Source organism: Rissa tridactyla, chromosome 6 (assembly GCF_028500815.1).
Source record: "Rissa tridactyla isolate bRisTri1 chromosome 6, bRisTri1.patW.cur.20221130, whole genome shotgun sequence".
Lineage (NCBI taxonomy): Eukaryota > Metazoa > Chordata > Aves > Charadriiformes > Laridae > Rissa > Rissa tridactyla.
Genome location: NC_071471.1, coordinates 18,532,192 through 18,544,559, shown reverse-complemented (window position 1 = coordinate 18,544,559; position 12,368 = coordinate 18,532,192). Strand labels below are relative to the sequence as shown.

At 36.1% G+C, this 12,368-nt stretch overlaps 1 protein-coding gene across 16 annotated transcripts in view; it reads left to right on the top strand.

The window, feature by feature from the left end:
- PER2 (period circadian regulator 2) overlaps positions 1 to 12,368 on the top strand; it is a 51,824-nt gene that overhangs the window by 22,994 nt on the left and 16,462 nt on the right. For all 16 annotated transcript variants that reach the window (XM_054205229.1, XM_054205226.1, XM_054205234.1 and 13 more), the window contains 9 exons: positions 362 to 483; positions 2,097 to 2,298; positions 3,833 to 3,884; positions 5,219 to 5,361; positions 5,689 to 5,767; positions 9,995 to 10,101; positions 10,757 to 10,910; positions 11,330 to 11,438; positions 11,804 to 11,935. In XM_054205229.1, coding sequence (XP_054061204.1) covers positions 362 to 483; positions 2,097 to 2,298; positions 3,833 to 3,884; positions 5,219 to 5,361; positions 5,689 to 5,767; positions 9,995 to 10,101; positions 10,757 to 10,910; positions 11,330 to 11,438; positions 11,804 to 11,935 — 1,100 coding nt within the window. The remainder of the gene's footprint in view (positions 1 to 361; positions 484 to 2,096; positions 2,299 to 3,832; positions 3,885 to 5,218; positions 5,362 to 5,688; positions 5,768 to 9,994; positions 10,102 to 10,756; positions 10,911 to 11,329; positions 11,439 to 11,803; positions 11,936 to 12,368) is intronic.

Genomic DNA, 12,368 nt, shown 5'->3' with positions numbered 1-12,368 from the left:
GTGTTTTCATGGTGTTCCCACTTGTTGGCTGTGTTAACTTGTGTTCCTTTGAGAGTTAAAACCACTTTCTAGATGCTTGATATTTTACTGATATTTTTTGAGTTAGAAAAATAATTTGAAAACAATTTACAGTGTCAAGCTATTTGAACTGTCAAACAGACCAAAATGTATGATCGTTTTGATCATTTTGAGGAAGCTCAGCGGAGGAAAAACTAATTTGGAATAGTACCTCGATTTCCCGACTGTCCATTCTGTACTTATGCCAAAAATGGTTTTGTCCATTTACTGCTTCCAGGCTGGATGTTTATTGATGAGGGTTTTTTTTAATTCTTAATATAAGTTGTTTAATATTCTCATGTAGCCAACGAGGAGTATTACCAATTGTTGATGATTAACGAATCCCAGCCTGCTGGACTCAATGTGTCATCTTACACGGTGGAAGAAGTGGAGACTATAACCTCAGAATACATCATGAAAAATGCGGTGAGTATGGTGACCCAAGTCTACAGTGTGTATTGAAAATGTTTTCTAGAACTGGAATTCTCAGGCATGCCTTCTTTTTACAACGTAAGAGTTGGTAGCTAGGCCAATAAGCTGAAGAAGCTGGCTTTTGCCTTCTGGGGAATGTTAAGTAAAAACTCTGAGCCTTTGCAGACTTTGTCGATAGCACCTTGATCTAAGCTTTTTTTCTGTCAGTTAGGTGGGAAATAAGTACTCTAAACTCCTTGGTCCTCTGAATTGTACCTTGTGCTTAGAGATGATGGTGTGACGTATCTCAACAACCATGTGATATAATGCACTGTGAGACATCATTAGCTTTCGTTTTAGAACACCTGCTAAAGTTGGCGAGTAACTCTTTCCAAATTTTAGTCAAGGCACACCTGTGAATTGTTTCAGCTTATCCTTATCAGTAGGGGTCATTTGATGTTTCACCAGTTCTTTGTGTTAATGTAACTGAAAAGTGATGAAAGTGTTGGAATTGCTGTTTGTTGTATTCTCTTGTGGTATTTGTTTTGTCTTTGCAGCTGGTATAGCTGTACTGCGTGACACAGTGACACTGTGTCCTCTCATCTAGATAACAACAGCTATGACAATCAGCATAGTTTTTAGCAGTAAAATGATAGTCTGATTATTTTTTTTAATTTATTTTCCACACTACCAGTGTTTTAGGGATATGTTATGGAGTCTTCAAAAAATAATTGCATCTAAACTTACTAGACTACCTTCCCCTATTTTTTTTTTTTTTTTCCCCCCTGAAGCCTCTGCGTGAATGTGTGAAGTTCTGAAATCAATAAAATAATGTCATGGTGGGGGATGTTCCCTAGCTTGAAGTAGGTGCATTTTGTTGTATCTATGAGTAGCAAATATTGCCCAAAAGGTAAAATAAATAGGAAGTCTAGAGTACAACTGAGAACTTCAGCCAAATATCATAAACATTATTCAATTGATCTGAAGCATCCGAGTTTGTGAAACCGGTGTTCTGACGACAGCTCTTAAGTTTGTGTATAGTGTTAGTGGATAGAGCACTAAAAGTTATGACGCAGGAAACTCTTCTATGTCAAGAAAAGCAACGTGAAACGATATGAGTGGAGTGTGTGTATGCTTGTGTGGAACTTTTCTTCCACCTGTCTACTCATTATTTTACCAAGTGGTTTAGAGCACTTTTTTTCATTTTGCAGTGGACAGACAAGCTAACATAAAAAGCCTTTCACAAAACAGTTGAATTTCATAAATGTAAAATAAGCCTGTAACAAGCACAAGGAAAATGTGCAGGTTTATAGCCGAAAGCTCTTTAATTCTTAATTCATAAATTTATTTTGCATCATAAAATTTTAGGCAATGATATTTAGGGCTTGTAACCAGTGAGATGCTCCTGTATTATTATTGCATAGTTCAAAAAGTGTACCATCTGTCTACTTCTTAAGCAGATTAATTTTATTTCATTGCTCCCTGAACTGATGCGGTTTAACATTACTTCCTTAATTTTTATTTTGAAATTATTAATGCTTTTATATCTTAAGTGTTTTTCTAAGAAATACATACTGGGTTGAAGAATGTTTTAAACTGTCTAAATAATTTGAGATTTTTGTTTTTAGGATATGTTCGCAGTAGCTGTTTCTTTGATTTCTGGGAAAATTTTGTACATCTCTGATCAAGCTTCTTCTATTCTCCGCTGTAAGAGGGGTTATTTTAAAAATGCCAAATTTGTGGAGTTCTTGGCACCTCAGGATGTCAGTGTGTTCTATACATCTACTACCCCGTACAGATTACCATCATGGAATATTTGCAATAGAGCTGGTGAGTGGTCTCAACAGCACATTTTTCTCTGAACTTTGTTGTGCAAATACTTGAGCTGATTTTAATATCCTTCCATCTGTCTTCATCACTTTTTGAGGGTATTACACAGATGCATCTCTGAACAATACTGGATGTATAACACACTTTTATAAATCAGCAAAGCTTGTGTGTTGGCTTAAACTCTTCTGAATTTCATTCTTTATTGGTTCTTGTGTCCCTTTCATCCAAATGATGAATGAAAACAAAGTAGGTATTCATGCTGAATAGTGGGTTTGCTTTCCACTTTTACTAGCAATCAGATGACCACGGTTTTTCTTTAATATATATTTTCTTCAGATATAAGGAGGATAATATTCTGCCTCCTTCCTTTTGAATACTGGACACCTTGATTATAGTGTATAAAAATGTACTTCAGCTACCATCACTCTGCATTCATCAAATGTAATCATATCTCTATTCTTTTAGCCTTAGAAAACTGATGTTAGGGATGCTAATGGTGAAGGATCAGAGGTCATGGGGCACTTTGATATTTGTTTGTGGGAGGATTGTTTTACTAGTGTAGCTACAGCTCTTAGGAATTGAGAAATAGCTGCCAACTATTTTAACCAAACACTTGAAATTCAACATCTGCTCTAAATGTTTGAAATTCCAATGCATTTTAAACTAAGTCTATTAAGTTAAGGCAGAGTGTGGAGCTGTGTTTAATCTGAAAAAAACAATTAGCAATAAATATATACTAAGTAATGCATACGTAACACAGGTTGGAAGGGACCCTTTGAGGACTGTAGTCCAACCTCTGGCTCAAAACAGGGTCAGTGGTGAATTCTGACCATCTGATCCTAATTGCAGATCTTATTTAGTTATGCAAATTTTTTTTCTGAAACATTTTCTGTAGTTTTATTATGTTTATGTATAGCTTTAAATCTCAAAAGTGCAGTAAGTGGAACTATTATGCACATTATCCTAGCAGCTGCCACAGAATATAATATCTAAAAGTATTGTGCGCTGAGGCCTATGAAAGACCAGTCCTTGCCTTGAAAATCAGTCTGTGGCTACTCTGGAACAGGAGGGAAAGAGGTTTAAAAGGTGAGAGGAAGCCATCATGAAAAATGCTTTTTTGTGGGAGGGCGGGGTGGTAAGTGGATTTGATGATCTAGCTGTCCTAGTGCCTTTCTAGGAAAAAGGTAAAATTCTGGTGTCCCAGATAATCAAACATTTTTGGTCGATGCTATAAAGTAGAATGGGAAAGCTGATAAGAGTAAACAGCTCAAACTGAAGAACTGTTTAGATACGGCTTTGGCAAAAGGCTTAATAAGCAAGCAGCTGTGATTCACATGCTAGCCTCAGAATCTGAGTGGCATTCAGATTTAGTTGCTTATGAAGTACATTGTTTAGCAAATACATATGGAGACTTCAGGGAACATAAACTTTTTAAAGAATTCTGCCTTTATCACATAAGGAAAAACTTTTGTTTTACCTATCATAATCTCATAGTAATTTGTAACTCGTTATGAAATATGTTTAATATTTTTAGAGTCTTCCACCCAGGATTGCATGGAAGAGAAATCTTTTTTCTGTCGCATCAGGTAAGACAACAGTATTATAAAGCTTAGTGTTATATTATGAAACCATGCATTACAAAAGTATTTTATTTTTATAAGAACCATATGGTATATAAGTTTCTTACTTTTCCATAATGTGAACTTAAGGCAAAACATATGCATGTCCTCTGGTTGATTAACTCCTAGAAGCTACAGAGGAAACTGCAAAGTGATTTCAGGAAGTTGCATCTTAGAAGTTAATTGGGGTGACTATTGACCTTTGCATCATAAAGGAAGCTGATATGGTATCTCCTACTGCTGTGGAAATTCTTAGTTCATGTTAATTAAACTGTTTGGCACCTGCTACAGGGTCTCCTTCATTCTAGAAGACGAATGTCTAAGCTTAAATTTATCTTAAGTGTTCCATAGAAAAAGATGCATGAGGGTGACTTGTCTCTCTTGCAGTTACTGGATGACACGGTTCCTTTGGTTTTGCATTTCTTCCTTCTTTTCCTGCCCCCACTCCCTTTAGTTGCTTTTATTTAGGAAATGTTGGCAGTTTACTCCGTGCTTCTTGTGCAATTTGATTTCTTGCTGCTTATTGCCTCTCTGGTAGCATTTTCAAAACCAAAAATTGTGCATCCTACTACTCAATTACTTCTGGAGTAAATAAATACTGATTGTTAGGGTATGGCTAAAGTAAACAAATTGGACACAATGCACTGCTCCAGAGCATTGGATTGGATGTACTATAAAAGTACTGTTGGTGTTATTGTAGCTGTGTTGCTATAAACATATTACAAATTTTTTATTTTTTTTCTTGGTCACTGTGTAGATGGCTTTTATTTTCTTTACTATGCTTTGGATTCTTACTAAGTAAATAACTGTTATTATAGGTAAGAATTTCTGAGTCTTTGTTCTGTTTAAATTGGATAAATATTGAGTAAAAGAAGGTCTTTATGTTAACTGAGGGGATATAGCAGTCTTTATAAAATACAGCTATAAATTCATCCCTCTGAAGGGTGTAATGTCACAGATTAGGATTACTGGATCAACAGAATAACTTTATCATAGGAGGTGGGTATTTTTTTTTCCATCAAACTTCCATTTAAAGCAATTATGGATCTTTTTATTTCGGGCAGTAGAGAGGACAATATTTTTTTTTTATTGCAGTTGGTATGCAAAGGGTGCTATCAGAATTAGCTTCTCTTCTACCAAAAAAAAAAAAAAAAAGAGAATTCAGAAAGTTAAGTTCTTGCGTGCTATTTTAGGAGCGATCATGCAGTCCTTGTGTCATGAGGAAATTACAATAGGTGAATTAAAACTTTGTTTAACATAAGATTGATCTGTTGAAATAATTAACTCCATTTAATTATTAGTGCAGGAAAGGAGCGTGAAAATGAGATTTGCTATCACCCGTTTCGGATGACTCCTTACCTTATCAAAGTGCAAGATCCGGAAATAGCAGAGGACCAGCTTTGCTGTGTGTTGCTTGCAGAAAAAGTACATTCTGGTTATGAAGGTAATCCTTTGAATGCACAAAGGCTTGTTTGGTTTCCTGTTCTAAGAGCTGTTCTGTGTTCTGCTACAGGTATTTCCATACGGGGTAGCACAACAGAATTTCAGCCTAAGAAAGCCAACTATATGAGTTACTGTCAGTGATCTCGGGTTTTGTTAAAGTGAAAGATAACTGGTTCTGTTCTTTGTCCTTTTTGAGAGGCTGTGAGCTAGCAAGCTGCTTTCCTATGTGCTTTTAGACATTTAGACTTAGTATTATACAGTATAGCTTGAAGTATTTTATGTATGCAAAGACCCCCCACTTGTTAATCTGCTTTTATTTTTCTCTCAGCACCCAGAATTCCTCCTGACAAAAGAATTTTTACAACTACACACACACCGACCTGTTTGTTCCAGGATGTAGACGAAAGGTAACTTACAAAAAATATTCTTTTTTCATTTACTGTTAAGCAAGCTATCCAGTATCTTTACAAGTGTTTTTAGGATTTAATTAAGATGTCTGTGTGTGGTTAAATTATGTGACTACTGAAGAGTAGTTAACCCAAGAAATGCACCTCCCTCAATTTTCACTAAGCGTGAAAGCATTACACTGTGGTATTTAAGTGGAAAACTATTTGCCTGCTCACAACTTGTTCTTCCATTTTCCTTTGATCTGGGGCAAATCTGGACATAAATTCAATGAATGAAACCCACAGTCAGGAAAATTCCTGTGCTAAGAATCATTACCTGTTTGAGATTTTTAGGTGGTTTTGGTTTTTGTTGGGTTTTGTTGTTTGGTTTTTTTTTTTAAGTTTGACCCGATTAATAACAAACAATATGCTGCTGTCACTTTGTGCTGGCCCAGATACACCCAGAGATGTGTGTTTTAAATGCAACATTAGACCTTTTTTTTCTTTTTTTTAAAAAAAAAAGAAAATATATTCTATGTTCTCAGTTCAAACTAGTCTTCGTAGTTCTTGCTGTTGTTGTCTGTATACAAAAACTACTAAAATTCTACTGGTTGAAGACTTCACATTGCTTTGGCAGTCATGGAAGCTGATTAGAGTAAGTATTCAGTTTTCAGAGTAGAACCAAATATGCCGCTTGTGATATTAAGGCATACACGGAGGCTCAGGGATTAAGGTGTAAGCCAAGCTTTCCTTTAGTCTTCCAAATCGCTTTTGCCTGGGGCCTTTCAAAGGATGTTTAGGTGATGGAAAGATGAGGTCTATCAAAAGAACGGCAGATACTCCTTCAGAGTCAGGAGTGTACTTGGCTGAGGAGGAGGCGATAATCTCAACAAGCTTTTAAGGACAAGGAAGCACTTTGGAATATCATAGTGTTTTGAAGACTTGACTAGAGAATTCACTTGTTCCCAAATTGAAAGCACAGGCTGCCTTTTCCCTTTCTTTCTCTTTCTCTTCACTTGTTTTATTTGATACTTTCTTCATGATGGTTTCTGATGTGCTATATGTGGGATTTTATTTTTTTTTTTTTTTTCTCCTTAGTGAAAACTAAATTAGTAGCATCTGACTTCTGAGATCTCCCCTCCTCTTGTTTTTAAGCATTCTAAGAATGCTCCAAGCCAACTGCAACTTTGCAGGGTGGGTTTATCTTTCCAAATAGGCTAATGACACAATGTAAAGCTTCCCTTCCTCTGTGCACCCCCAGCTCATTTATTTCCAGTAGTCACTTAACAGAAATGGCAATACTACTGAGTGGAGGAATGGAGAGCTTTGCCCTTATTCTTGGGCTTGGGTGGTGTGACTATGGAAAATCCCTTCTCTATAGCTACTGTGGAAGCTTCTTTCCTGTTATTCTGGTGTTAACACTTATTCTCAAATACCATTTTTGAACACTCACAGTGAGGTTCGATTACATCTTGGCCTGATATTAGGACTTTGCTTCACTTATTTCTGTTCTTGCGATATGTATGGTTAATTTTGCTTTTAATTATTTAACTCCCAAGAGCATTGGCAGCCAGATAAATGTTTACCAAGATATGCATATGCAGTTTATTAATCTTTATAACTCTCCAGAATTATTAGGTGGAATTAGCATATTTAGGTGGAATACACAAAACAATAGGTTCTTAGAGAAAACGGAGTCTGATATTTAAAAACATACAACTGAACACCTGCTGTTGAGTGAGAATTATTCATAATGTAGTGCTGAAACTGTTGTCTGACTTGCATAAAATGAAGTTAATTCTGTAATCAGTATGTGTTCATGGGTTAGAATGCTTATTTGGCCTAACTCTGCAAGTGGATCACTGCAGAGAATAGGTAAAAATAAATATTTTCCTGAAATTAAGTGGATCATTCCTGTATGTATTTGTCTTTGAAATATAGTTGATACTTGATGTGTATGGTGGGTGTAAGGACTTCTGTGGAGTTCATAGTGGAGTAATCTTAGTAGATGAATTTAAAGCGATTTCCTATTTAACTTGCAATAAGAGTATAAAGAGACATCTTATTCATGTTGTTTTGGCACTTTAAATGTCATTCTATAAAACACAAACTAAACCTGCTGCCTCTCCTCATCAGCCATTTTTATGCCATATGTGCATTTGCATTCATAAAATTAGTTTATTAACTTAAACTCTGAATTATTTTGAGTTATTCATTATAGGAAGCATAATGATGCTGAGGTACTGCCTCTAGTAGATAGTAAATTAAGTATTCTCGAATACAGCATTATAAGATCACAGAAATGTTGGTTGGAAGGGAATGCTGGAGTTCTCTTTCCAGCCTTTTGCTTGAGATGAAACTGTTGCCCAGTTCTAGGTTAGGTCAGCTGCGACCTGGTCTCAATAATGCCTGAAAACCTGCAAGGACAGAGATTACCCAATCGGTATGGGAAACTGTTCCTGTGTTGCACTACTCGCTTTGTTAAAAAACTTTTCCTGACATCCAGCATAAGCTTTCCAAACAGCAATCTGGGGCCATTGCCCCTAGTTTTATTGTCTGGCACCATCAAGAAAATTTAACTCCATCTTTGTAACTCCTCTTTACAGTAGTTGCGGGAAGCTCCTGCATCATTCCTTAGCTCGCCTCTTCATTGGAACAGGCGAGCCCAGCTGAATCTCTAGTCATCTGTCTAACATTCTATATCCCTGACTCTTTCAGTTATCTTCATATCAGTAAAAAAATGCATAGGGAATTTTTTTGTTTGCTTGTTTTGCATTAGAAGTGACTACATTTGCATCTTTCTTTATAACTAGGTTGATAAATAACAGTTTAAAATTTGATCCCTTTCAGGGTAGGTGTTCTGTCGCAGCACGAACAAATGTAGAGTTTGCCCGGCTTTCATAAAGCAGGTGGCAAAAAATAGGAGCAGTGTGAACAAAACCTCATGTTTTCTTCTACTTCTTAGAACATTATTTGATGAAGTCCTAACTGAAGTCATTCAGAGATGATTGGTATTTTAAACTCTTTGAACGGCACAACTTTTATGTGCTTTGAACCTGGCAGCATTTTGAAATGTCAATGTGTCAAAATGATATGATTTGGTACGAGTTTCAGCTTTGTAAAGTTGTTGCTTGAGATCTTCCACAAGCTTTTAAGACTCATTATTTAACTAATTGCTTCAATAATAAGGCATTAGTTGCTATCCTTATTTTTCCCTGAATATCTCAGCCTCTGTTTTGGGTAACTGGTCTAATCCCAGTGGGTTATTGGAAATGCAATGTTGAGGGCATTTGTCCCATAATGCTTTTGAGTTCCAACACAACACAGAACCTGTGTGTGTGCTGCACTGCGGGTAAGCTCTTCATTAAAGCTATTCAGGTACCTGAGTATCTGTCTGCTCCTGGGCCTTTGTCAGTGAATGGCGCTGGGGGAAAGGTATACAGCGCTTGCAGTTTACCAGATGATTCATTGGCATCTGGCAACTTCTTAAACATTACTGAGTTGTATTGACTTTTAATGCATTTTTTTTTTCCAAAACATATTTTTGGTGTTTAGCTTCCAGGGCAAGGTGCAAAGCGACACTTGTGAACTTTCACTCTTTCTCCTTAATATGAATGCTGGAAGCAATCAATGAAAACTATCACATTAGTTAGTTGTTCACATCATCGTAGTTGGTCATTGATAACGTGCAGGAATTCAGTAATGTTACTTTTAATTCTCTATCTTAATTAATAAGCTTGCTTCCCTGCAGCTACTCTGAGTTGAACTCTTGACCTGCCTGTGAGAAAGTCCTGGTCAACTACCCTGTTGCTAGTTCAGCTACAGTAATCCTGTGATCCTTAGCCTTGGCTTGCAGCCCGTAGATTGGGGTACTGCTTACCTTCAAGAGAGTTTTACAAGATTAAACTTTATTAATGCTCTTTTAAAATTAGGGTAAGTATTTATCCTCTAGGCAGCATAAAAAAAGACAGAACTGCTGTAACAGACTCCTTGATTTAGTCTAATGGTGGTGTTTTGTAAAGTTACCAAAAAAATCAAGCCACCTCACAAACAAAAACCCGGTTGTTCAAAGAGTACTACTGCTATTAAGTTGGCACTGCTGTTTCCCCAAATCTAAACTTACAATTATTCATTCTCTTTATAGGAAAAAGAGCGAAGAAAACTTAAAATGGAAACATACTAAAGATTAAATATACACTTACTCGACTTGATTTTTATTTTTATTTGTTTTTGTTTTTCTTTCCCCAGAGCAGTACCTCTGTTGGGATACCTACCTCAGGACTTAATAGGAACACCAGTCTTGGTGCACCTTCACCCAAATGACAGACCCTTAATGCTAGCAATTCACAAAAAAAGTATGTAATCTCTTACTGTGGCATAAATATAATTATTTTTTTTTTTAGAAGTTAATAATAATGGCTACAAAAACCTCAGCAAGTAGGAGGTGAAAATCAATTGTGGCTGTGAATTTTTCTGCAAGTAAATACCGAATTCTTTACTCTACAATTTGATTCTTAATGCAAATACATGACAATGAGAAATCTCTCCATTTCATGTTTGATGTGAAGCATATGCGTGTGCTGTAAACAAATTAACTGTAAATGAACATTTCATACATAAAGAAAATTTTCTTGGGAATGCAATGATAGAAGTTGTCACACTTTAAATGGTAATCTTTCTTATTTCATAGAGGAGAAGAAAATAAGAGCCATTCTGGCAATGTTAATTTGTTAAACTTTGAAAACGTAAAGCTGTTTCTTCAGTCATCTTTAACTTGTTGCGTTCTGAAGGTGATTTTTCTTGACATAGTCAAGTAAATTATAGTAAATATACTAAATTATGAAGATCTGCTTATTCTGGTAGCCCAGCATTTCTAAATGAATCAACGTATCTGGTATTTGTTCCTTCAAATATCATCTTCCTCCTTTGCAATTCGTTGTAAAATCTTGACTCGTTAAGTAGAATTGTGCGAATATTAAATTGAAATTTCTTTTTGAATTGTTCATACAGTACTTCAGTATGGAGGACAGCCTTTTGACTATTCACCGATCAGGTTTTGCACTAGAAATGGTGATTATATAACCATGGACACTAGCTGGTCCAGTTTCATCAATCCTTGGAGTCGAAAAGTTTCATTTATTATTGGAAGACACAAAGTTAGGACGTAAGTCAATAAACTGTTGGGACTTTAAGATATTTTTGTATATTTATTTTTATTTTTCCTCCCCTTGGGTTTACATAGTGATCCTTAAGAAAGACATAAGGGATTTTCAGGGGGGGAAAAAAGTCACACATACAAATTGCTTCCTTTTTAAACTTGGGTTTTGTGACATAGTAACTGCTTTAAAAAGAAATATGAAGTCCTTCAAATTCTGCTAATACTGTCAATAGTTGCTTCAGAAGAGGGAAGTCATGCTCAAAGTGACTAAGGGTATGTATCTTATCAGATTCAAAGATTGTAGATGCAATCGAGTAAGCATCAGATTCTGTTTACTACATATAGATGGTAAATTGAAGTTGTGGTCTCTCTGTGATTGAAATATTTGCATTTGTAATGAGCTGTGATATTTTTGGTTTATGCAGAGGTCCCTTAAATGAAGACGTCTTTGCCGCACCCAACTACACAGAGGATCGAATCCTTCATCCCAGTGTTCAGGAAATCACTGAGCAAATCTATCGACTATTATTGCAGGTACAGCATGTGCTGTAATGTTACCCTTTTCATTTCCCACTGAAGAAGGGGCGTTTATCTTTGTGTGATGTTTTGTTTAGCTGTCAACTAGTGTACTGGAATTTCTGGCTACAATCCTGGAAATTACTTGCACTCGTGATTACCAGACAAGACTTACTGAAGTATGTTAAAGCTCCAGTTGGTATTTTAAAGATTTCATGCAGTTAGGAGTCCTCACAAAAAACCCACACCCACTAAAATAAATCCTTTTTTTCTCACATGGAATTAGTGGTAACGATTTCAGTTTTGTTTAAAGCGGATGTGCTGAGGGGGGTGTGTGTATGTATATATGTGTGTGTGTATATATATTTTGTTATTGTTAACAGCCTGTACACAACAGTGGATCCAGTGGCTATGGAAGTCTAGGTAGCAACGGTTCACATGAGCACTTAATGAGCGTGGCATCCTCCAGTGACAGCACAGGAAATAATAATGAAGATGCTCATAAGGATAAACCGGTAGGTTTGGGGTTTCTTATTCAAGTATGCGGCAAAAAACAAACTAGTAAAAGTGGGCTTTTTTTACTTTTAGCATAACTCTTTCAAATTAAGGATGGAAGAAAGAATAAGGAAAAAGTCGTCTTTCTGTTTTGTTTAACATGGAAAAAAACTTTCTGTCCAGGGGAATAAACTTTTCTGGTGTAGATGAAGTCTCAGGGTACTGAAGCATTGTTATAGGCGTGAAAGTCTGTGTGTATTTAAACCTGTACAGTGTATTAACTTATTCTAATGTCTGTTATCTGTTATATGTGTGGGAAAACTAGCTGGATATTTGGAAGCAGATTTTTTTTTTTTTGTGAGGGGAAAGTCTGTAATTACTCTTTTGCCAAACGAAACTGAGAAGATAAAAATGCAGTAATACCTGCATAACCAAGTGATACCTTGATCGCTT